The 26,418-nt window shown below is 39.8% G+C and overlaps 1 protein-coding gene and 1 long non-coding RNA gene across 2 annotated transcripts in view; both read left to right on the top strand.

Moving 5' to 3' along the window:
- The window catches only part of ptgfrnb (prostaglandin F2 receptor inhibitor b), a 50,010-nt gene extending 34,159 nt beyond the window's left edge, over window positions 1-15,851 (top strand). The window contains exons 12-15 of the mRNA XM_015036451.1: window positions 14,246-14,432; window positions 14,558-14,676; window positions 14,795-14,845; window positions 15,276-15,851. Coding sequence (XP_014891937.1) covers window positions 14,246-14,432; window positions 14,558-14,676; window positions 14,795-14,845; window positions 15,276-15,388 — 470 coding nt within the window. The 3' untranslated portion in view covers window positions 15,389-15,851. The remainder of the gene's footprint in view (window positions 1-14,245; window positions 14,433-14,557; window positions 14,677-14,794; window positions 14,846-15,275) is intronic.
- Window positions 15,852-23,104: 7,253 nt separating this feature from the next.
- LOC106949879 (uncharacterized) lies at window positions 23,105-25,237 on the top strand. Its single transcript, XR_001425479.1, has 3 exons — window positions 23,105-23,463; window positions 24,086-24,604; window positions 24,648-25,237. It is a non-coding gene; the product is annotated as an uncharacterized LOC106949879 (long non-coding RNA).
- The last annotated feature ends 1,181 nt before the right edge of the window (window positions 25,238-26,418 follow it).

Raw genomic sequence — 26,418 nt, 5'->3', positions numbered from 1 at the left:
AGTCGGTTAATCATCATCACAATGACGACACGCACGACTTCATCAAACACTAGTGCTTTTTTTTTAGATCCTATATTTCTTGTAGCAAACAGACGGCAGATGTTTAATATTCTTAATTCAGGCAACGTGTCCAAAAGTAAACTCCAAAGGTCAGCGTTTGTCATTTTATCAGTGTGACATTAAAATTATAGCCATAAAAGATTATTTGTACAGCATCTCTACCACAACTATTGATAAGCGTTGGAGGCTCTGTGTGTAAAAAGGACATACTGCAGTAATTGAACAGTCAGATACCTAAAAATTCACATCGGAGCTGAAATGTACTGGGACTTTCAGAGTTTGGAAACCATCTGAGACAGAGCCTTCTGTTTAACCTTTAAAGTATCTCCTCTTCCTCATCTCTTCTTCCTCATATGGCATCATGCTGAACTCCCAACTGCCTGCTGCCCATCTGTCACCGTTCCTCTCCACTTCCTCCTCCTACTCCTACCTTTAGCGGAAGATTTGGTTTTTATTACGGACGCTACCTTCATATGTATACAAAAAAACACGATTTGCTGCACCTGTGGACCTCTGCTGAGTGAACACATGGGCTGTTCTTTTGCCGGCACATGAAAACATGTTTCCTCGCAGCAGGGGAGACCTGTAGGGGTTAGCGGGTTGCTGCCTTCAAAGCGTGCACTTGCAGACAGCTGCGCTGTGGAAGGGAAGCGGGCTTGTTGCTGTGACGCGTGTGTTTAGCGTACGAAGGAAAAAGGGGGCTTTTTTTTTTTTCAGTAAGTTATGCAGACCTGTATTGAGACATGACTTTTTAACCCGAGGGCTTTTATTTTACAAGCGCTTAACTGGAAACTATATATTTCCCCCTGCCAGACGTAAACAGAGAAAAACGTATTGTTATACGAGGACCGGCTTACTGGAGGTGTAGCGATGCATCCAACTCTCTAGATATGATGATTCATAAGATCGAGACGAGATTTTAGCAATGTTTTCGACAGAAATTTGTAATACTTTCTCTATTTTTTTTAAGATTAAAGGTTTCACAAACTGTTGTAAAATCGATCCACAATATAAAGTGATGTTACAGCCAAAAGTAAAAGTCTCCGAATTGCCCCTTTTTGTAATTTGCCAAAAGGATTAAAGGCTGAATACATTTAAAAACATGAGTTAAAGAGTCGGTGTTAGATGTAGGCATATTTTGCTCAGGTTTAAAGTGACAGACTGCTGCATCCTAGGTGCACAAATGAGCATCGTTGCAGATCCTTTACAAAATGTTGTGGCAGGTGTTTTACACTCACTAGTGCTTATATGTAAATCAGGGTGGAATCAAACACCAGAAAATGGACATAATCATTTATATTCTCCTTGTTCATTCATGCTCCTTGCATATTTCTTTTATGTTCAATGACTTTATGTCTTAGCCGTGCTTTTTGACTCGATCTATTAATAAATGAACACTCAGTTCATTCAGATAATCTGCTTGTTCAATTAGAAAAATCGCTCTTCTCTTTATATCGTTAAGGATTTTTAACAGCTTTCCGGCGTGCTTTCATCTGTTTTTCATTCATACCGTCTCAGTATGTTGGTCAAAGAGCTTAATTCTGTTGCTACCGCAGCTTCATTCGTGTTCTGTTTAATCCGTGGAGATTATTTTTGATGTCAAATAAACAGCATGAATGGTTTTAATTTGTGAAACCGACTTGTTTGCTAATGATGAAAAATGCTCTGCACTGTTCTAACCTGTCATCATTTTACAACTAGGAAGCAACAAACATTACAGCTGGTATTTAGTAGCAGTTATCAGTAGAAAATGCAGGTTTCTGAGAGATTTGAATGGGGAAACGATGCTAGAAAAGCATTTTAAGGTTTACTGATGGCAGTTCAGAGCCGAGACTGAACAATGGAAATGGTGTCATCATAGTTTACCCAACAGAGCAAATCCAGATCTAAGTTACCCTACTTTCCCCCAGCTGAATAAATTTAGTTCATTTTAATCTTTGATGGGTTCCAAATAAATTAGGAAACACTCCAGGAAAACACATCCTTATGAGTTTGTTTGTAAAGCTGACGACTAAAATAAACAACTTTTTCATATTTTGTCAGCGATCAACAAACTTCATTGCATTTGATTTGGTAAGTAGCACCTTGTTGTCAAGGAGAGATAGTAAATACGGTGAATCCTTTATTTGTGGGGGTTGGAGATCACAACCGCCCTCGATTGAGGTTAGTTTGTCAAAGCATCTCTGGAAACGTTTACAGTTGCCTATTATCATGGTTCAAACACTAAATATACCTTCATATTCATTGTGGAAACCGCCTTGGCAATATCGCAGAACCTTAACATCTACAGTCTTCCTTTTCTCCCCTCTTTGAGGTTCAGCCAATCGGTGCCAAGGAAAATTAATGTCATTTCTGCCTACCGCCAATAGTGTGTCAAGTAACATTGCGCCTTCATATTTCAGCTTTCTAAGGTTGATTTTCTTTTGAATATTTTGGGGGGGGAAAAATCCTCAAATAGCATTTTTCAACAAATAAGGAAAAATCCATGAACAGGGGATTTTGCATTTGGACGGAGATCCACTGTGTTCTTTAAAACCTAAAATCAGGAAAACCGCGGTGCATTTATATTCAGCTCTTTTTACTGTTTTATCAATAAATGAAATCTTTTGCGGCCCTTTTCCTTCAGAAGTTGCCTAATTTGTCAAAAAAAATAGTACAGCAAAGCAGCTAAGACCCTCATGGGAAGTGAGAGGATCTGTCTATAGGACAAATATTAATGGTGGCCTTTGTGGAAGAGCAGAGATAGAAAGATACCAGAAGTCACATTTGTAGTGAAGGGAGGATGGATGGAGGAAAACCTGTTGGAAGTTGTTGGACTGGTTTTAGATGAAGATATGTAAATGAGTTGGAATGGCCTAGACCTAAAGCTAACAGCTTAAGAAGTTCAGTCTGTTAAATCTGCAGAGGTGGTTTTGCAAAATGACTCAAGAGGGATAAATGAAGGTGTTGGTCCATCACAGAAAATCCCAATAAAGAGCATGTGACAGTATCTCAGGTGCATTACTACATACAGAGAAAGCAAATCACAGATGGTGTCCTGTGAGTCACTCGGTCATGTGGCCAATGAGGAAACTCAAATGAACTAATGTCAACAAAGGCGAGGCATTTATAAACCTTAAACAAGCGTCATCGTCATACGCCGTCACACTTCCTGTTGATGGGCATGGCACAATGTTGCACGGTAAAGCCACACCTTTGTCCCTGAAAGAACTTGTTTTCGAGTACTACGATTCAGTTTACTTCCAGTTGGACTTGGACTTTGGAAGTCATAGTTCGAGCGCGTCACAAGCTTCAGCAAAGGTTGAGCAACAGTAACGAAGTGAATAGCTGAGCTGAGAACATTCCTCTTCCCTCCTGTCGGAGCTTGTCAAATAAGAGCCTTTCTGGATTCTGGAAAATGAGGAAAATATCTCGTGTGATTCATGGTCATGGTTTTTATTCGGCTCTTTGTTACGAATCCGATAAACACCTCAGAGGGAAATGGATTGCCCCGCGTGGCATACAGAAGGTCATTTCCTGATATGCTTTTGAAAGAAGTTCCTTAGGGTAATTACAAGATTTCAAGATTTCAGAATGACTAAAATGTCCTTAACCTGCTGGATTGGAAGCATTCAAAGCTTCTGCCCCGTGAGATTCTCCTTCACGTTACTCTGATTGCTTAATTTGACAGCATTAGGTTGTGAGATTTACCTATTTTTCTTGTTGGACAGTTTGTTGAACTTCATGTCTTTGAAAGAGCAAAACTTTCAAAGCTAATTGCATTACCAGCCACTTCTCCTTCTTGTCATATTTACTGTATAGGTGCAATAGACGAGGAAAATAAAAGCAGTTGTTGTTCCCAAGATCTCCAAAGAAGTTAAGATGTTACACCATTGTATTCATCATGCAACGTCATACACTTTCTTTTTCATTAAAAGAACATAGAGAATGGAAAATATTTTAATTTCCAGACATTATCCCCTATCCCATTGTCCATTGATGACGGTTCCCTCAAGTGCCTGTGTGTGTTCGTCATTCTGTCTGATGACTGTCCTTCCGATCATATGTCAACCAGCTAACCTTCCATTTGTCCGTCTCTCCTTTGCTCCGTCTCTCTCGGTCCCCCAGTTCGTCTTGTCTTTTTGCCCCTCTGTTCATTCGTCCGTCCACCTGACCCTCGCTTTATCCATCCATCTGTCCCTCTTTCGTCAATCTGTTAAGAGACAACAGTGATTTGCATCTTTGTTAAAGGGCAGTTCAATTCAATTCAAGTCTAAAACTGTAACTCCTGTTACATGATTTCAGCTTTACTACAACAAATTTAGCTTCCTTGTATTTCCCTTTTCAGTGGCAGCGTCCCATCCGACTGACTCCCTTTGTCGTCAAACTCGAGTCAAGGACTAAATGACTTCTGAAGCTGATTTCAGTAGTTCCCCTTTTACCATTTTCCAATTAGTAACTCTAAAATAGACTATAGTTGTGGGTGTTTGCGTCCATCCCAAACACGTTTAAGCTGTTTAAAAAAAAATCTAATTGCCATAGATGTAAATTCTCCAGCGTTCTATTACAGAAAATGTTATTCTGCACCATCCTAACAGCATGGTTAGGAGAAATCACCTTTTTTTTTTTTTTTTTTTTCTAAGCCTCCAGTTTATTATTCAGGTGTAAATCCCTCTGGGAGCCTTTTTAGACTTATAACTTGTTAATTTCCTCTTAGCACTTCCACAGAAAGATGCCCCCACACGGCAGCTGGTGCTTTTCTTGAATCCTGTGTTGTGTGGGTGCCTGAAAGAAGGTCAGACATGATTATTAGCTTTGGCTTTTACTTGCATTCAATGCTTCCACGGCCTTCTGTCTGGAATAGTCTCTACACACTGAGCGAAATGTGGACAAATGTGTCAGACCTGTTCATTGCCTGAGGGTTTGATATTCGTTCTTCTCCTTGTTCGAAAATTGTGCTGATTTGCTTATATATAGACTATTAAAAAAAATCTGTAAATACAAAACTGCTTTTCAATTATTTGAACACTTTAAAGGGGCTGTATTATGCGTTTTCCAGTTATATGCCAGGATGTCCAGAAAGTCCACAGAGTATTTTTTATAAAAAGTCTTGGGAATCATAATGATGATTTATTTTGAAGTCCTGAATGGAGGCCATTTTTGGCCGACTCTTTTTCTGTTCCATCTTTTTTTTTTTACTTAAGCATTTTTTATACAACATTGGAAATGCATTAAAAGGTGCAAATAAATCAATTCCTTTGTAAAATGAGAAAATAAACATTCCATTGCCTAGAATGCAACATTTTTTGATCATATATAACAAAGTTTGCATCTGCTGCTAAAAGAAACAAAATTTTCAAACATGTGGAAAGCTCAGTCTTTTCTGCTTGACTTAACATCAATACAGCGTAGCGCTGATATGGTAATTATTAATCGATTGTTAATAACTTATCCTCTTGAATTCAAACTGGGTGAAGCTAAAACTTTTGCCAAATGAAGCCTTCTGGATAGTAATTTTAGATGATTGAAGGTCTTGAGTTTCTTCAAATTTGAGGCATGATGCCTTGAGAATTTAATTACGTGATTCTCTTTCTTTGAACAACTTCAATGCCTTTTTAAAAAAGTAAAATCTTCACTTTACTATCTCGTGTTTACTCCGGTTGTCAGCTTTTTTTTGTTTGTTTTTTTGTTTTTCATGATCTGCAACCTTTAAGTGGGACAAATGTCCTTAATGTCTTATATAAACAGAAAGCCGCTATGTTTCTTCCTTCTCCTTGTTTTTTTTTTCCTTTGAGTTTCTCAGCGTGCAGCCACACGCGGACCCGGCGTTCATTACAGACTGGAATGAATGGCATGTTATTGCAGCCTTAGAAGCCTGTCAAACGCTGCACACTTGAAATCAGCAGTTGGAAATGGGGGGAGGGATGACATCACCATTAGAGATGGGTTTTTTTTTTCTTTTCTTTTTTCTGCGTTTTGAAGCACTGCCTATGACTCTGTGACAGTTTTTTTTCTCTGTCTTTTTTCCCTCACTCTGAAATTCTTTTGTAAAAATAACAGCATACCACCCTGTTCCTCCTGGGGAAAAAATAAAGCTTTGTTGCTTGCTGGGCCTCAGACACAGATTTAATGTTGTTTTCTCTTTGCCTACAAAGAAAGCAGCAGCTACGCGGGGAGCAGAAGAAAGGTGGGACAAATATTCGATAGCCGCCATTATCAAGCGTCAGCGTTTACCTCGTGGTTGGACTCGAAAACGAGACGTTTGTTTCATTTATATAAGAGCATCAAATGTGAAGATAATGGTGCGGACAAGTCGAAGCAGGCTGAAAACCTGCAGGTATTCTTCCAAGACAAAAAAGGGGGAGTAGTTTTGGAGAGAGCTGCTGGTGAAATCTAGAATCTCGGTTCCCAGCATTCAGCCACGTTGGCTCAGCGTCCAACACTGTGTGTGCTTCTGCCAAAAGTCTCCCATAAAGCCGTTTTAATTTGAAACAATGAAAGTATTGTTTTTTATTTTTATTTTATTATTATTATTTCTTGTTTTTAAGTGCATTTGTATCCCAGTTCCAGAAAAAAAAAAGGAAAAAAATCCAGATTTTGGTTTGAACACTTTTTCTTTCCAGCTACAGTTAAAATGTTACTTTACTTTATTTATTTATTGCTTCTAATGTAGTTGAAGTTTTCTTTCGCCCTTTTCAGAATCCTCCTAAGTTGCGAAATCAATAACGATACAAATGAGTATTTCTGTTGTTTTCCGGTTGAATTAACTACCGACTTTGACTCCTCGCCAACTTTCTTATTAAATTTGTAACCCTAAATGAGTAAATAGAGAGATGAACGGGTGAAAAGCCTAAAAAGTTGAAGGTCGACGCGATGCGATAGATACACCGGTGCCTCCTTCGCTCCTCTCTTAGCTCCACATTCAGTCTCTCCAAATTACCCGGCTTTCTTTGCAAGGCCGCCAGGCAGCCGTTAATTAGCCAATCTCACGCTCCGTTAGCCGGCCGGGGAGACAGAACGAGGTAGAGGAAGAATAGATTGCGAGTTGGAGAGAAGGTTGGGGTAAGTTGGAGGAAAGGAGAGGGACCAAGTGAGAGCATTAAAGGGAACGAGGGTGAATGAGAGTGAAAAGAGGAGGCGGGGGGGTCGGGGAGGGTGGTGGAGAGGCTGGAGAACACTGCGCAGTTTCCTAACGGGGAGACATGAGAAACGAGAGGAGAGAGGAGTGGATCTGAAGTGGTGAGGGAAGAGAGGGTTGAAGTGGTGAGAACGGATGGCGGAAAATGATTCTCACTCCATTAGCGGATCCCACTGAACCAAGAACAGCTGGGGATCAAAAACATGACCTGAATTAATTCAGGAGCTGTCAGTTCACGTTACACTTTGTAGCTTTAGTATTTGCTCACACTCTGCCGTGAAGGCCACCAGTACGCTTTAATTGGAGGAAGAGCGTGCTGATGGGCTGTTTAATAAAAGTTTTGTCAACAAATCTTTATTAAGATAGTTTAAATGAGAGGAAAGAAACTTTGGAAACATTCTTCAAAGATGGTGAAACTTCTCGCAGTTAATTAGACGCATTTACAACATAATCATCATAAAAAAGCATTTTATTCTAAGCCATTGTTGGAGGATTCAAACCAACTTTCACTGTTAATAGTTGAGAATAAAAATACTTTCTAGAAACTTTGGTAAAAATTTACCACGTTGTCAAGCCAGCCTTGACTTAGACATTTTTTTAAATTAAATTAGCTTTTATTTATCTTTACTTTTGATTATGTATTACTTGTTTTATGACATTTAAAAAAGCTCATGACATTTTTTTTAAATAATTTTTTTATGTATGTATTGTAGTAACCAATACTTGAATGTATAGCTTGGTGGAAAATATTACAAAAAATCTAAAATTTGCATTTTATCTGTGAAGATACAGTTCAATCCACTTGGGTTAGCAACAATCTGCTTAAACTGTAGTAATTTTCAAAAACTTTGTTGCTAAACCTTCTAAATGTATAATTGACTAAGTAAAAGAAGCATTTTAATGTTGATCAAAAGCTCAAATTTCCATTTTTATGTCCAGGACTTCTCAACTCTCATGCAGTTTGGACTAATTTAATCTAGTTTTAAGGCCACAAGTGAGAGAGATTAAAAAGTTAACAATTTTTGCCTTTAATTTTATGGAAATTGGTAAGTCAATGATGATGTCAGATGTCATGGCTTTGTAAGGCTTTGATTGGTTAATTCAAAGTACTTGGGGAAAAAAATCAACTTAAGACTCATTAGTCACGATGAAATAAGTCCTGCACCAACATGAGCTGAAAGGCCGCTCATTTAGGAAGAAGCCGTTACTCCAATAGTAATTTAGTATTCAAAAATCATTTGGTCGTCATGGCTTCTTCTTTGAAGCTCTTTGTTTATTTTATCAAAAGACAGCAAACGTCAAATGGCTCGGAATACGTTTTCACAGAAGAAAAAACAAAAAAAAAATCAGCACACATCTGCCAGCAACCGACCTTAAAGAGGAACGCAGATGAAGGGTATAAAAGCTGCAAACCGAGAGCGAGAAGAGACGAGTGGTGAGAATGAAGCGCAAATTGAAAACGCACAGCCGTTAGCGTCGAGGGGGGTGGGGGATGAAGCACCACAATCATTTTCACTCCATTAGCCGTTTGAGTTAAACAGAAGTAGGAGACGGCGACGCAGCTCGTTCGTTTAAAAGACCGGTTTCGGCAGGACGGGGAAGACTGTTGGTTTTTAAACGAAGCGTTCAAAGCAGAAAGGTGACCCATTGTGGCAGCAGGCAGGAGAATTAAAGCTCACCTGTTTATGGAGGATTGCTATGGAAATATGTGAGGATGTTCCATCGCCTCAAAGAGACGATTCTTACAAAACTCAACACACTTTGTTGTATCATACCGTTCATTACTTCTAAATCCCAAATTTCAAACTTGGAGATGGCGATTTAAAAGTCTTTTGAGTCCGAACCAAAGTATTTATCTCTGTTGGGGTCGAAGTTCACGATTCAAAAATGAAGAGAGAAAGTGGACAAAAATGGAAGTCAAAGGCCAAAACCACTGAAACCTGTTTTTAAAAACCAGCTTTAACTTTTCACACAGCTTGTTGTCTCTATGCATGTTTGATACTTAAATTCATTAAATGATTTGAAACATCTGCAAAATTTGGTAGGGGGCTATCGCAGATCTTTTTTTAAGTTATTTATTTTGTTTCATATTAACTACATAACATATTTAAAGCATTTGTAGACATGATATATTTTCCTTAATTACTCATTTCTGTCCTGAATAAATGTAATAATGAAACCCTAACCCCGCTAACGAGACCATATGAAGAGAAAACGATTCGAAAGTCACATTTTTTCAAACGCTCGTCAGCATTTTGGGGGAGGTGGAGGGGAAATCTGAAGAAACGTAGGGCTTTGCCTCGTGAAGCCCGCGTGAGCGAAGCGTTTCGTTGAAAGGGGCTGGCGGATGCAAAACATCCCAAAATATGAGGCAAAACCTGCCTTCGTTTGCTGGTGCTTCTCATTAAGCATGCTGCGAGTAACGAGGGAAACTCACTTTCCCAGAGGCTTTGTTTCTGTGAAGCTAAATGGTGTTTTTATAGTGTTTAGTATTCTACTCTTCCAGCACTGTCCTGCTTTATGGAGCGGAGAACACACACACACACACACTTACTCGTGTGTTCATTAGAAGCAGTAGTCGTAATTGACGTTCTTTTGTGCTGGTGTGTCAGGCAGTTTTCAACTCCTCGGACCCTCCTCAAGGGATTAATCCAAAGAAATCCAATCAGACTATCTTCATTTACACCGACGGCCATTTTAGTTTTATTAGCCAGGTTTTTCTATTAGAGACTCACTGTAGAGAGCGCTCCCCACTAACCCCCCCCCCCCCCTCCCTCCTTTCCCTTCTCTTCCTGCTTAATGAAGCTGCTGCACCAGTTAAACTCGGGCTGGAACACTGGGGCCGTTTCAACAAATCTAAAACCTACGCTCAAAGCCCTCTGAGATTACACAAGCGGCGCGAGAAAGCCAGCGGTCCGGAGCCACGTCTTGGGTTTGTTTTCTCACAAATCTCGATGTAAGGGGAAGCTTACAACTTGTGGACAAAAATCTCTCACCCTTTTGTTTTTGTTATCTATGTTGCACCGAGTTGCGCACATGAAAGGTGATGGGAGGCAGTTTTGTGAAGACTGAGAAATGAGAGCTTCAGGGAGATGTTCAAATACTGTTTGACGATCTGGCAAGCGTTCATCTTTTTCTTGTTCTTTTTTCTGAGCATGCTACCGCCTTTTATGTTGACATGTAACATGTCAGACTGCGGAGCAGCTATTACTCGATATGGTTGAATTCCTGTTGCAAAACTCCCAAGTACACGGCTGCTAAAGTCGCCCCACAAAGCTTAGACGTTTGTGCAAAAACACACACCAGTAATTTCAGGCTTCTTGCTGCATTTTGCTCCGAGATGTTGCGTTCGCTGTTGATTTATTGCTGCGTATTAAAACCAAATAATCTCCTCCCCATCCCCTTGTCACTGTAAGCTCTTCTCAATCCCCTCCCCTCACTCTCGGCTCGCTTCGCCAGCAAGAACAAAGAAAGTTACGGGCGGACTCGGCAAGAAGGCAGCGGGCTTTCTAATAATAGCCCGAACGTCAATGTCGTCACCGACACGAGTAACTGGAGTTCACACGTCAGTCCTGAGGAATTATGCAAAACGTGTCTTTGATCGTTAAGGGGGTAAAGTGGGAAACTAACCTCGTTAGTACAAGAAAAACACTTCCTGCTCTTAGCTGAGCAGCTAAATGATGTAATTAGGAGAAAGTGTGGCCATTATTTCCCATAGAAACCACCAGAGATGATATATATAGCACTGAAAACTGACCGGCAAAGGTTTGTGGGACCTAAATGGACAGCAAAAGATCTTGTTAAAGTTCAAGTTTTCTTTTTTTTATAATTAGATTTAAAGTTTACATATAATGGTCATGGTGGGTCAAATTATGTAATTTTGTGTTTAAGGATTGATTTGAACCTTAAAAACCAGAATATAACTTTTTCTTTGGCGGAAAACCCTTTAAGGTTCGTCAACCATTAAACTCTCTGGCCACTTTGGTAGGTAAACCTGTACGGTTTAACAAAACATGAAAATAAGTCAATGACGTGTCAGCGACTGTATATTTCAGCATCCAGGCATGATGTAGTCCAAACCTGAGGGTTAAAATAGAGAAGAAAAAAAAAAAGATATTTTGAACGTGGCGTATTCGTTGGCAGATGGGCTGGTCTGAAGATTTCAGAAACTGTCGATGTGCTGTGATTTTCTCACACACCTATCTTTTTGGTTTACATTGAAAAAGAGTTGGTTAGTAGCACTTTGTGGACAAAAAGATGCTTCTTTTTAAGTCTGTGGATAATAAGGAGAGTGATTCAAGACGATAGGAAGGCAAGAGTAGCTTAATTAGCACTCATTTCAACCAGTCTGTAGAAGGAAGTCCCTGACCCAACAACGTATTGAACACTAAACTAAGGTTGTTCTGAAGATAAATGGGCCCCAACCGGGGAAGGTTTCACCTATCGAAGTGGATGTTGAGTTTATCTTTTCAAAACATTTTCAAAACATTATATTACGTGACAGACAAAAGTGGATTTTGGTCTAAGGTTATGAGGTTTTATGTCGCCTTCAATTGGGCCAAGAATTTGACGTCTTATCTCATTTCAACCCAAACTAGAGTTTCAGACAGATTTTTTTTTTTTTTTCTTGTACCTAAAACATACTTTAGTGGCTGATTATTAGGGTAAAAGATGAAGTTTGGATAAAGCGCTGTTGTCTCCATTGTTCTTCATAAAGTAGGTCGCTACAGTTTTATGTAACTGTCTTCAAGTGTAGCTTTGAGGAACTTGATGGTGTGAGAGCTCTTCATTCGCTCTGGTCAGCGAGTCTGGAGGGGTGTGTGTGTGTGTGTGTGTGTGCGTGTGTGTGTGTGTGTCGGTCAGTTGACCTCCTTCACCTTCCCTCTTAGTGTCGCTTCCTGTTTTCTCCTCTTTGGTTGGACGAAGCGCTCGGCTACTGGCCTCTAAGGAGGAAAACTGCCCCCTCCCTGCGCTGTCCCAATGCATCTCCATCACCACTTCCATCACTGTAACCAGCGAATTAGTCGACTGTTAACAACTTCTGCTAAGTTTTTGTCGTGTTCCTCATGCAGAAGCTGCGATACGACGTTTCAGTTTGATATTTGTTTAAAGAAAATATCGGCATCTCCTTTTGGCTCAATTGGACAGAAAGTTTAGACTGTAAAGCCTTTTTTTAAATATTCATTTTTCCGTTCACCCATCTGTCCATCCGTTTGGTAATTGGTCCAGGACGTCAGATTTTCTGTCTATGAGCCCGGCTTTCATCCGTTCTTCCATTTATGCACCATGTTAAAATTTACGGTGACATTTTGTTTTTATCTGGAATTTATAGTTTGGGAAAAATTGTGGAATTTGTGATGTGAAAATGTCAGAATTTTTTATTTTTTTTTTAATCTGGTTCGTGTCGCATTTTCTTCCCAACTTCTTACAGTAGGACACCGTCTAAATTTAATAAAGACGAATTTTCCTGCAAATTCCCAGTATTCCAAGTCATTTTCATTGAATCTTGAAACAAAAACTGAACTACTTCTTTTTTTTTTTTTTTTTTTCCTGGCTTTTAATAAAATAAAGTTTTGGTTTTCGCCGTCAGAAGGTCGCCTTGTGACCCGCCTGTCGTCCTGTGGGTTGATTTGATTAGCCTTCGGTTCGGATTGGGCCTCCTGCTGCCATCCATCTGCCGGGCCCTCATGGATCCTCTTTTCGCCGATCTGACCGCATTTGCATCGAGTTCTCACTTCCTTTTTTTCCCCCCATTTCCGCTCGCTTCCTATCAGACTGAAGATGCTAATCCCGTGTGACCTTTCCTATCCGGAGGTCGTCACCCAGACGATGGGCAGATTATGGAACATCTTCCGATTAGCTCCTAATTGACATTTCGTTTGAACTTTTTACAACTTTAAAATCAACTTTTCTGAATGGTACAATGTATTTTTTTAAATTTCTTTAAATGCTGCAGTTTCATTTCTAGGTATTGAAGGAACGTTTTTTTCTTTTCATCCTCCTGGAGAAAGTGCGGTCTTGCTGGGAGACCCTTTGCTCCTGGGGTCTGCTGCCAGACGAGGAGACAAATCGGCGGTTATTGCAGCTGCTGCTACTCCTGATTTTTAATGATGTCGCTCTTGAATATTAAAACCATTATGGAAGAGAGAGGGCGAGGAGAGAGGAGGAAAAAAAAAATTGCGATGTGATTTATTATTCTGCTCTGGGTGAGTCCCTGCTCTCCTCCGTCTCTCTCTTCATTACATTCGGTCCGTCCATTCCTCCGTCGTTCTTCCTCCCCCTCGTTTCTTCGTCTCTGTCGTCTTTCGTAATTGTTTTTCATTATCGTTTTTTTTTTTTTGTCTTTTTCTTGGATTGTTGTTGGCAAATGTTCCTTTTTATTATTTTTTTTCTCTCTGTCTCTCTCTCTCGGATTCGCCTATTTGTCACCCCAATGACAGAGGATGACTCAGGCTCCATGGGGTTTTTATTCTGTGTGTGTGTGCGTGTGTGTAGGAGGCGCTGTGCTAATAGTCCCTCTCTCCCTGACAGACTAATGAGTAGTTTGGGCTCCCGTCTATCTCGCGCTCTCCGTTTCCCTTCCTACCTCTGGCTCTTGGAAAATGATGAGCTCACTCGCACCCGCTTTCCAAAGACTGCACCTAATATGACGAATTCTTTCAAACTCGTGTCTCTTTTTTTTTTTTATTCTCTCCCTCTCTCTGTTGTCATGGCTGTCACTGCCTTTGTGAAGCTCATCCATCTCGGTCTTCTGTGTAGTGAAAGAAACAGCTGGTTAACGTGGTCATTTGAGTGAAATGACCACGCTCAGATGAGATGGAGAGGAGCAGAAGAGCTTTCTGCAAATGTTTAAATCACGTGGGATTGTTTAGAATGCTGGAAAATTAAGGAGGGTAAATAAAATTGTTAGTATAGCGCATTTGAAGGACTCTTCTACCTTTAATTTGACATAAATGCTGTACAACTATTGGAGCAGCTCAACACCAAGCCTAAAGGAAGAACAGAAAGTGAATATCGTAGCGGCTCTTCTCGTCGCTAACTGCTTTTATTTCCTGCGTTTCCCTGCAGAGGAGCTGGCGTACGAGGTGAGGTGGTTTTTCACCCGGCTGCGCGGCGAACAGAGCACGAGTCCGGTGGTCAGCGTGGACCGCTTTGGCGTCGTGACCAAGTCCAACCGCAACTCGTCCAGCGACGTCTCCATAGAGCGCAAGGACGCCAACACCTACGTGCTCTACATTTTCGGCACTCAGGACAGGTGAGAGTCGAACCTTTCCCCCCTCACGGCCACTTTTCATTTGGCTCCAATATCTCTGCCTCATCGTGGTTCTCATGCCTTGAGTCTCAGCTGTGGTATTTAACGGAGTTTGCTGTGCTTTCTAGTGACAGCGGTGAGTACCACTGCATGGTCACTCCGTGGTACAAGTCGACCTCATCAGGACTTTGGACTCAGGATAAAGACTATACCTCTGGCAAAGTCTTCCTCTCCGTCAAAATTGCAGGTGAAGAAATGTTAAAAAAAAATCACCAGACGTACCGAATAAACAGTGTAACATAAAAACTCCTCCAGAACCTGGATTATTTTTGTCTTAAGTGATGTTTCTCTCCCTTTTTCTGCAGTATGGGACTCCTTAAAGCTACCTCTGCTATATGGTGCATCAGCCTCTCTGGGTAATATTGCAACTAACTTTAGTTGTTTTTTTGTTGGGTTTTTTTGTCTTTCACATCAGTTCAATCCAAAAGTGCTCCAAACCTTCTGTAAATAATACAATTGAGATTTATGATATTTTAGTTTGTAAATAATATTTCCACCATTTCTAACTCAAACGCGTTAAAAGCGTTCCTACGTTTGGTTTTAAGAGTTGAGCAAACGAGCAAGAGAATTTTTAAAAAAAATGTCAAAACTTTAAAAATATATATATATATAGTTCAGTGTTATCTGGCCAGCGGCAGCCTGAGGAGAATGTAAACGCTGCCAACAGCAGCTGAAAAATGCAACATGGTCGCCACTGCTGCTCACGTCTTAAACCGACTCGCCTTCACTCTTACGTCACACTTTTGCATTTTTAAGCTGTGGTTTTAGCTCTCGTTTTCTTTCCAGGTGTGGGCGTCTTCTCTCTGCTCCTGGGTCTGATTTGCGCCCGGTGCTGCTGCCGCAACACGGCGCACACTCCCCGCTCGCGCACCAAGCTGATGGACCTCGAGATGGACTGACAAACAGTTTCCCCTGCGCCCGCACACTGCAGCGCCCACAAGAAGCACCACGCGCAAAATAGACAGACTCCCGTCGACGACTTCTGGGACACTCACCTGTTTGCCGCCGACGGGCGCTGGGAGTGAGTCGGCATCGCTTAGGGAGCCCGACCAACCGATTCACAGTGCTTATTTTTTTTAAATAAAATTAAATCTAATAAAGGTGCTTTTGGGAGGAGGAAACTTCTCAGCTCTGCAGTGGAGGCGCAGGGGATTTTCACGCTCGCTCGATGGAGAAATAGCCTTTCAGACTTCTGCTTCGTTTTTGAATACGTTTTGGTTTTCCAATAGGATTTCTATCTGTTTTGAGAAACTTTTGAGGAAGCCGGAGCTTCTGAGATGTCACTGCCCACTGGGACTATAGAGGACCTCTACACAGATCTGCTGCTTCTCTAACCACTAGGAATAACAAAAAAAAAAGAAGCGCTCAGGCTGGATTACTTTCTTTTTTACTGCTTTTTTTTTTTCCCAGATGCCAAGGCTCATTGTAAAGTACAACCCTTTTTTTATTACTATTTTTTTTAAATGGCGGATGAACCACGAAAAAGTCCGAAGATGGATTAATCGAACCTGGATTTGTCCAATTTTTTTCATTTTGAAGCCTGAGCCTTCCTTCTGCCATAGAGGAGTTTGTGGAGTAAACATGAAAATAAAAAAAAGTGCTTCATGTTTCCAAATGAGAGGCGTTGCACTACCATCCCAGAGTGATCCTATTTTAACAAAAAAAAGGAAAATAACTTTATTGTCAGGACTTTTTTTCTTTTTTTTTTCGTTTTCTTTTGAAAATTGAGAGATTTTAAAGTGACATTAAAGAGACATTTCTAAGCTTTACAAAAAGATATGCAGTCGGTGTGTTTGTGTGTGAGATATACTGTACACGGTGCCAATATTTGTGGAGTGTGCTTAGTTCAGATCACCGGACCGACACTTTAACAGTCGCTACCACCGGTGGCGGAGAGCACTCCTCTTTTATAAGTATTCAGAAATGTATCCAGATGTTATTTTTTGCCTGAGTCTTGTGTGTGTTTTGTACAGTGTGTGAGTGCTGTGCGACAAAGGGTTGCATGTACTGTTTAGTAACAGTATGATGTTTGTCATAAGCGACATAAATCTTTCTCCTTCCCCACTAAAAGCCTGCTGCTTTCAAATTTTAAAAACTGGCTGCTGAAATTGCTAGCCAGCGTGAGCACATGATGCTAATTCAGGATGATACAAGAAACTCAATTGCTTTTTTTAAATTATTATTTGCATTAATCATAGTTCATAATTTTGCATGTCCATGAGTCTCATATGTTTTAATTTTTTTAAATAGTTTTTTTAAATGTGCTTAGCCTGGATTTGTTTAGCATAAAGACGAAAAGCAGGGAGACGGCTAAATTTGCTTGCTAACATAAATGATATGGACAACTTATTTTTGTTAAGTGACTATTAAACAGCTTTTGACCACTATCTCAACCCCAATTTTTATAATTTTCGTAACATATATGAGACTGTGAAAGTTTTGCTTTCCAAAACTATAACTTTTTACCTCAGCTAGTAGTTAGCCTAATGAATTATGCTAGGCTATATCCCACTTTAAGCTAGGTTCTATCCCACTTCAAGATGGATTTTATGCAACTTTTAAGATGGACTATGGTTCACCTCAAGCTAGGCTTTATCCCCGTTTAAGCTAGGCTTCATCTGACTTCAAGCTGTTGCCTGTGGGTCTGTCAAAATTCAGGGGCTACATTTGAAGGTTGATTATGTCACAGCAATATCCAAATTCAAAGGCCTCTCCAAATGGGCCCCACAAAAAAGTATTTTTTTTTTCTGCAGATTTGAAGGACAGACGTGGCGTATCCCATGCTGTATATCAGGTTGGGTTGTTTCCCACTTCAAGCTACGCTATGACCTGCTTCAAGCTAGGCTATGTTCCACATAAGGCTACACTATATCCTGCTTTAATCTGTCCAAAAACACGTACATATATTCAGCTTTGTTAAATTCTTTACTGATGGTTGCTAGTTGAAATGCTAACCAGAAAATGTTTGAAAAATGTAACCTCTAACATTTCCTTAAATTATTTAGTATGTTTAGCTTTGAACTCTTGGTTTGCTCTATACCAAGCTAGCCGTATTTTTATTTATGTTGCAGATTTTCTTTCAGCCAAAATTTTAAAAGAAGAATCAAAATTTGGCATAATTTCAAATTATTATTTATGTAATATAAAACCTAAGAAATGTCTGCATTAAATTGATCATTTTTGACCTGGACTTAGTGTAAATTTGTACTTAATATCCATAAACCAACAATAATTTGTAAGGAAAGCAAATTACAGTCAATTTTAGCTAAATGTAATAGCTTAAGATTAATTAGGATGTTTTTACTTGGGGAAAACAGCCAAATATAACATATTGCTGTTAATTTTACAAGTCTGTCAAGATACAAATTGGCACTGGAAGTAAAACGTATAAAGAAATTGATTTAATGGCAGAATTGGGCAACAAATTTCAACTTTTAATATAGTAATAGAGAAGTCAGCTTAATTTCGGAAAAAAGCCACACCCAAAATGTCTTAGTAATATTTAGCAAATTTGTGAATGGATTTTTTTTTTTTTTGTACTTTCCAAATTTATATAAAATTATTAAACGTATAGAATAAATGTATTACCTTGAACTGTTCAGTACAAATTTTACTTTATTAACTGCAAGGTTTCTGTGAGGTGTGGAAGCATTTCTACTTTCTGTTTTCTCAAGAAAATTGGAAGCGTAAACTTTAAAGGCTAGTTGAGTTAGCGTGGAGTGGTTCCTTATCTCTGAATGTTTCTTTTTGTGCTTAATTTTGAGAGAGAAGAGCAAATGAGGGGGAAAAAATGTTTTTGCAAGTTGGTTGAATCAGTTTATACAACAAAACCTGATGAGTCTGTTTTCTGTTTTATTTTTTTCATTAGCAGTTAAATGAACTTGTGGTGATTGGCACATCATGTTGAGTGGTGTGTGTGTGAACACACTCTCACAGCTCCACCAACAACATAAAGTGACAGCGTTTCAGTCCAGACCCACAAGGAGGCAACCAGCCTCTTCCTGAACTAAGAGGAAACTGTTGGTGTATAAAGAGATGTTTTTAAAGTGAATTTTAATCAAATATTTAAGAGCAATAATCAGGTTACAGCTCAGAGAACGATGCACTCTCAGTCAGAGCTCCAACACTCCAAGATGAGGAGATGATTAATTTATTTATCTGTTGTTCGTTAGATTAAAAACAATTATTTTATTTTTTTGTTCTTCTGAGACGGCAAGTCCAGAAGTATTATTCCAACCACAACTCTGTAAGAATATTCTGCCAAACATTGTGACATTTGTAAGGCCGAATTTGACCCGGATCCAAAACCCAGAAGCAGAACGTTGATTTTGGAAAACCAAACGAAGCCTGGATAATCGGTTCCCGACACGTCCTCCGCTTGGGAATGAAAGTTGGGACACAGTTTTGGCCTGATTGATGGTGACCTTTCTTTCCAGGAAAGTGTGTGTGCTTCTTTCTGCTGTCTGGGGTTTTCAGGATCAGCTTTCCCATCCTCTTCAAGTGACTGGATGATAATAATAATAATGCTTCGTTCCAAATGTTCCCAACTTTACACCACGGGAAGTAGCATTGATGCACACCGCTGAACTTGTCCCAGGAAGGCTTTCAAATTGCTTTTTTTTTTTTTTTTGGTTTGTTTTTATAGCAGTTAATATGACAAATCATGATGATTTTTTTTTTAATAAATAGATTTGTGATATGTACTCTTCCTGATGCTTTTTCTTGTCTCCGCTTTTTAAAATGTACGGTTAACATCAGACGGCATACAAAAAAACAAAAAAACAGCTTTTTCCTCTTGGTGGCATTAAATCAGACTAAACTCCCTGATTCAGGTCAGTTTTACTAAAATTTTGCAGGACTCCATGTCTTCTATCTTGCCACCTGTTATCATGATCCCTAAATTGTGTTTTAAAAAATTTGAAGAAGCATAAACATTGCTGATTTAATGCGTAGATTGAACATTATGGATATTTTGGCAGCATTCCTTATCTGTTTTGTTTGTCATCAGTTTTGGATTCATCAGCGTCTCGTCTTCAACATCACAAGGACTTGTCGTTTTAGCAGATCTGTGCAGTTCGTATCCACGGCAGCTGCTCCGACACTGTCGGCAGACTGCGCTGGGTTCGTTTAAAAAAAAAAAAAAAGAGGGCAAATGTTTACACATTCCTTGGCTGTGCTGGCACCGGATGAAAGTTTACTTAGAAGTTGTTTCTGGGTTTCCATGGGAGTCGTTTTCGAGCTGATAGAGTAACTGGGTTTGCTTTGGTTGTTTTGCAGAGATTCACTTCTGTTTGCCTCTTCATTTCTAATCCAGTATGTTCTTTTCTCTCTATGTAAATGTTCACATTAGTGCTGTTGCTTAAATGTTGGGCTTTCTTTGGAGAAACCAGACACTTCTTCATGACTCGGATGAAAGGTTGAATCTGAAAATGTGATGTAATCGGCACCACCAGGGCCGGCATAAGCCTTTTAGTGGCCCTAATCAAATTTTCATTTGGGGGCGGGGGGGCTATTCTGACAGATCAACACCAGACGCTTCTTCATTCCTATATTACTCTCAAGTGTGCAACATAAAATAATATAGAAATTGTTTTTCCATATGCAGTGCCATTTAGTTTGTTGGATATTTTTAAATAAATAATATATTTGTAGTAAATATTTATTTACATATATATGGAGAGATTTGTTTTTTTCAGAATTTTTGCCTTTTTTTCTTGCTCTTGGGGACCCCCTGGTGGTATGGAGGCCCTAAGCAGCTGCTTAACATGCATATATTTGGGTCTGCTATTGGTGTTACTAAAAAGAAAAAAAAAACATGTAGAATACACACTTGCTCTATGCTCTTTGGGTTCTGAGCATCTGCTGGAAGAACCAGTTTTACTCTAATTTTCAGAGCAGAATGGACCAGAACCAGCATGTGCAATGTTTGCTACCTGTTCTTTCAGAGCGAGCGCCCTGAGTGATTGGACTACGCCACTGTTTTGAACACGCACGCCTCTTTTTTTATCAGTTCATCTCTGCAGCTTCATTTCCCCCCCCTCTTGATTTAAATGCAGATGAGCTTCCTGAGTTTTAATTTTTGCACCTCTTTAACAGTCTCTCCATCCACCACCCCCTCCCCCCCCACTTCTCCCTCCTCTCATCTTCAGCTCATGTTGAGCTAACGGGGATGAAAGATCCACTTTTGATTGGCTGCTGGCTTTTTCTAACATGCACTTGTTCTCTCTCAGGGTCCATTTGACCCATTTTCCTGTCCCTGCATGTGCGTGTTCATGGGCCATTTGTTAATGCGGCCTTGTCACAACTGAACGCGTTATCTGCTTTAATTGAATCCGAGACGAACGTGATTAGAATAAGCAACCGTCACGGAAGAGAGATCTCCCGTTTTTCGCCGCCGATTTGGAGGTGTATCGCACCCACTCACCCCCACCCCCCTACCCCACCTTCCCTCACTTCTGCTTCATTTGGAGGGATGATCCACATCCAAAACAGGAAGAAAAATCAGAAGGAAAAAACTGAAAAATTTAGCAGCACGTGGAAGCGAGTAAGCAGCCCGTTGTCCCCAGAGCCCACCACAGGCGACGCATCTTCTGGTTTTCATTGTAATCGGCGCTGATGTCAACAGCATCTCAGGCTCCACACACACACGCACACACACACACACCGCTGCGTGTAAAACCTCTAAACACGCTGTTACCATCTCAGATGGGGGAAATTAATAACTAACTGGAGTTGGGGGTGTTTGTGCCAATCGTCTGGAAAATTCAGGTCTTACACGTCGAAACTGAAACGCTCAATTTCTTCACCTTTCCATCGTCTGAAACCGTCGGAGTGAGTTCAGCTGAAACATGTTTTTGTTGGTTTTATTTCTGTTTTTTTTTTTTTTTTTTTTTTTTTGTGGAACGCTTTTAAGCTACTGCTCATAATTTATGGATTATTTACAATTTTGATGCTTTTTTTTTGGTCCATAGAAAACCTGTGTCTACTTATTCTTTGACGGTTTTGGTGCTGCTGTTAACGTTGAGCTTTTAAAAACATCTCTTTACAAAAAGTGAACTGTTGATGGACTTGTTGCCACCAGCAACAATGTGTCCTTTTTGTCTTTTGATAGAAACGATTCCTGGCTCAACAGTTGTCTTTTTTTTTTTTTCCCCCTATTTCTACCATCAACTTTGTAGAAAGTATAGGAAGTACACCTGGCCCAACTTTCTGTAATTGGCTCTAATTATTTTTCTATATATCCCCATAATATGGAAAACAATGTGATTTAATACACGTAAAGGACGAACAGAATCTCGTTTTACTTGTTAGACTCAAGAGCTGAACAAAAATGAGTTTCAAACTGAGGTTAGGACATCCACCTGAGTATTTCTAGACCCTTCTTCTATTAAATCTGGGTCACTATGTTTGAAAAAGAAACTTTATCTGCACGAAGCGATGTTTGAGTGCGTGAAAAATTGCTGTGTCTGCAGTCTGGCTTTTATCAACCAATTCCCAGAGCAGCTAATCGGCAACAATCACATCTCAGCGTGCTCCACAAAGATCTCGTATCGGGGTCTGCAGGTCAAAGGTCGCTGCGTGAACACTCATTAGCAACTTCAGCAGGAAATGAAAGCCAGATAACAAACTCTAATACACTTTCTGACCTTCTTGAGTTTCAAGCTAATGCAGAAATTGTGTTTTAGGAGAAACCAGAATGGAAAGTAACGATCTTCAAGCCAAATACACACATTAAAAGTTATTATAAGACAATGTGAAGAATTATGTGAAGATTGAATTAAGTTTTTCTGCTCCATTCTGGACAAGAGGTAACATTAGTTTTAGAGATTTTATCTAGTTCTATAGATGCAGATCTGGAAGACTACATCAGATACAAATTCTGTATCTTCTGAAGCTCGATGTTTGCTCTTTATTTTGAGGTACCGGAGTATTCGGTGGTGAATGCGATTTATTATTTCGAAAGAAGCTAAAACCGAAAAACATTAAAAATTTTGCTTCCACGTTACAACTTTTCACTATTTTTTCTTCAGGTAGCACCACTAACCTTTAACTTTGTGGCTGTGGAGATAAACTTGAGTGAGACACTGCGTTTGTAAAAAAAAAACAAAAACAAAAAGGAAGTTACTCGACTAAAATCCATTTTTAGTGTTATAGGAATGCTAGTAAGAGTAAGACCATTTTAAGTAACGTAACATGAGTAAAAGTAAAGACATTTTGAGATTAATCTTATAATTTTTTCTAAAAAGAACCGAGCTCCAAAAACACCAAACATTTTTTTAAGCTTTGAGATCACAAAATTTCTATCTGGCTTTTCAAACTGAAATGTCCACGTTTTTTTTGTTTGTTTTTTTTCTAGAACATTTCTGAGATCAATCTCAAAAGTCTTTCCCTGGAAATTTCCGACCTTTCAAGCTCAGAAAAATCCATGTTTTCTCTCTCTCTCTTGAAAATTCCTGAGATAAATCTAGTAATTTCTTCGTTTTTCAGTGGAAATTTACTTCTCCCTTGTTTTTCTATATCTACAATGGTCCTAATGGCCTTTTAAGTCTCCTGCCTGGATGTTCTGCTTAAACTCAAGCGGCGAAATTGCCTGCGTGTCAGACGTGACGCGTGTGAATTATTGAGCGCAATAAACAATCCCTCCTCTTGGGGTTGCACGCGCAGGGCCTCTGCAGTCGATGTTTGTGAATTAACCCCGAGTCTAAAGTGTGGTGGAGGAACCGGAAGGAAAGAGGGAGCCCTCCAGGGAGTAGAAAATGTCTCCTTTTTTTAATTGTGGAAGCGGCGGCAGGCTCTTATTGGACAGGGAGAGCTGAGAGAGTGTTAGCTGACCCCTCAGAGGAAACGTTAATGCGTGTGTGTGCGCGCGCAGGAATGCAGCGGCAACCGCTCTTATCTCCATTGCCCTCACCATGGAAACTCTGTCAACACACAACTTCATTGAGCCGTGGGGAGACAAATCCTATATGAACCAGTAGGTGTGTGTGTGTGTGTGTGTGAGAGAGAGAGAAAGAGAGATGTATTATTAGTTGGGAGATATTTGACCTCACCTCTCCACAGATCTCTCTCTGGTGCTTTTCACCGACTGGCCGACTCAGATATGAACTTCAGCGCAGTTTAAATCACTTCTAGTCACTTTTATGCTCTGTAGACTCTTGCTCAGTCGATTCATTAAACATTAAAATGCACATTAAGGATCTGACACACTCTCACAGACAGAAGAATAAGTAGACACAAAAAGGAAAAAAAAGAAAAACTGGCCAAGATTTCCCGCTTATACAATACAGGGCTGTGAAAAATGTTTCTTTTGTGTCTGCTGTTATATATATATATATATATATATATATATATATATATATATATATATATATATATATATATATATATATATATATATATATATATATATATATATTTATTTATATATAAATAACCAGAGAATCAAAAATGCAGTTTTTGTTCAGTGATTTTATTTATTAACTTTTATTAAGAACAAGATATCTAAACAGACTATGCTAAAAAGTAGTTATCCTTCATAGCTAAATAATCGCCTCTTAACTGATTAACCTTCTTTTTAAAAAAAAAATCTACGATAGATTTCTCTAGACACGTAAAGATCTGATTACAACCAGACCTATGCTTAACTAGAACCTGCCTGACAACATGAAGTAGGTTAAAAGGTTTGAAAAGGCAACACTTCTTACCCTGATCTACATTCAAGAACTACCGAGAAGCATACTGAGAAATATCTATCATTCTGGGAAGAGTCATAAAGCCATTTATAAGCCTTTAGGAATCTAGAGAAGCACACTTAGAATCATTATTCACTAATGGAGAAAACTTAGTACAATAGTGAACCCTCCCATAATTAAAAAGTGGCTGGCCGAGAAAAACTACTCCAGGAGGTCACAGAAGAACCAAAAACTTTGCACACCTCACTTTGTCTTCATGAACATTAGAATTAATGATCTAACAATAAGAAAAAGAGACAAAAATGGCCTCCAAATGCCCACCTTATATTTAACCAAAACCATCTTGATGATCCCCAAGATATTTTGTGGACTGATGAGAAAGAATTGGATCTTTTTGGACGGTTTGTCTTGTTACATCTGAAGGTGGCATTTCAGAAAATGAACATCATATCTAGAGTCAAACAAGTCGGCGGCAGCATCATTATTTTGGGGCCCAATGACGACCCATATAACCTCCAAGTCTGTTCCCTATCAAAACATCCTTAAAGGAGAAAGTGGGACTGAGTTATTGATGACTAGCTAGAAATCCTCCAGAGCAGACACACCAGTCCTCCAACACGGCATCTCCTTGTACGGCTGTGCCTCTGCAACATGCCACTGCGCCGTCTCTCTGCCAGCCACTACATCCTCTCATGTATACACAAATAAGCGGTGTCATCACTCTCCGCTTTGTCACTCTCCTCCTCTGTCTGTGGCGCGCGGCCAAGGAGATGCTTACTGAAAGATGAGCTTGCACCAACTGCAAATGCCGCCTCGCATCACAGGCCGGTTGGTAAACTAAAACTTAGGGATAGCCGATAGGTGTAAACACAACGTAGGAAGTAATGGCTGATTTGGAATCTGTGGTCAGGAAAGGGCTGCTGATTTAAGAGAACTCGGATCTAAACGGACCAAAAATTTCCTCTATGTGCTCTGAAGGATTTGTGAATCATTTTTTGACTCTGCAACAAGCAGACAAAATGTAACCACTTCCAGCTTTAACGTTGCCTGTCTTTGGTTTTCTTGTTTCATCTTAAGTTTTACAAAGAATTTCTGTCAGTTCGTAGTTCCGCATTTGCAGATTTTTCTGTAGAACTTGACCCAAAGGGAGTAGAGCAAATCTAAAACGCTTGAGAGAAAATGCAGCTTGGGAAGGTAAATTACCTGGACGAAATGCTACTTGACGTGTTATTGGCTGGTGTTTCAAAAGCAACCAATCCATAAGATCCATTTGCTTTGCTTTGTCCCTGATTGGCTGATCTGCCCTGGACTGCGATAAGAAAGTCTGTAAATGTTAGCTAGCTTCTGCGGTTGTGCTAAGACAGTTCCCACTGTGTGTATCATTGAATATTAATTTATATCTGATGTTTGAACTATTAAAATAGGCAGTTGTAAGAGTTTCTTGAGCCAATCTTAAGTACTCAGATTTCAGTGAAACTGGCAATCGACTCCCTTTAAAAACAGCTCAGGATAGTGAGAAACTTTAGACATGCACTCTGTTCGCTGTGTATAATGTGTATTGACAAGCCAGCTTGTAACTCCATGGCTGCAGGGATCAGAGTTAATTCTCTGTGAGGGAGAATATGAGTTAAGTCAGAGTGACTCCGGCATCAGCACGCTGATATTAACGTCTCAACGCTCTACAGCTGCACTAAATGACGTACTTAAAACTAACGAGGCTGTGCCATTTATTTATTTATTTATTTTTTTGGTTGTAATGTGGGGTTAACTCGAGGTGAAACGTGACGTTTAACCCCGTGTTTCTGACTCGGCCATGTTTGGACAGAGAGATGTGGGTTGGCTTCCCCTCTCTGAGTGTGATGCAGAGTCTGTACGGTCGAAGCTCCATCAATCTCTGCATTTCATGGTAATCTAAACCCTGGAAGTGGAGCGGGGCGGGGGCGGCAGAGAACATGTCACACTTCAAACACCGTTACCAGCCCGTAGAGACTGCACCTCATTACACACACAGCTCACACTGTAAATTACACAATGTAAACAGAAATTGCCAGCGCTCGAATTTCACTGGGTCAAAGTTCTCCGCGTCTTATTTTAGCAATTTTTGAAACCTTTTTGTGAATTTTATGATTTTGCTGGCCGTCTCTCTGTAACCACAGCGTATATTACCAATTCATTAGTGTTATTAACTACCTGAAACACCTTCTAAAAATGCCTGTTTTTAAAAGTGCAAACATGAA

Source organism: Poecilia latipinna, unplaced genomic scaffold (genome assembly GCF_001443285.1).
Source record: "Poecilia latipinna isolate Pla-1442-1.1 unplaced genomic scaffold, P_latipinna-1.0 Scaffold369, whole genome shotgun sequence".
Lineage (NCBI taxonomy): Eukaryota > Metazoa > Chordata > Actinopteri > Cyprinodontiformes > Poeciliidae > Poecilia > Poecilia latipinna.
This window is presented reverse-complemented; position numbering and strand designations above follow the sequence as displayed.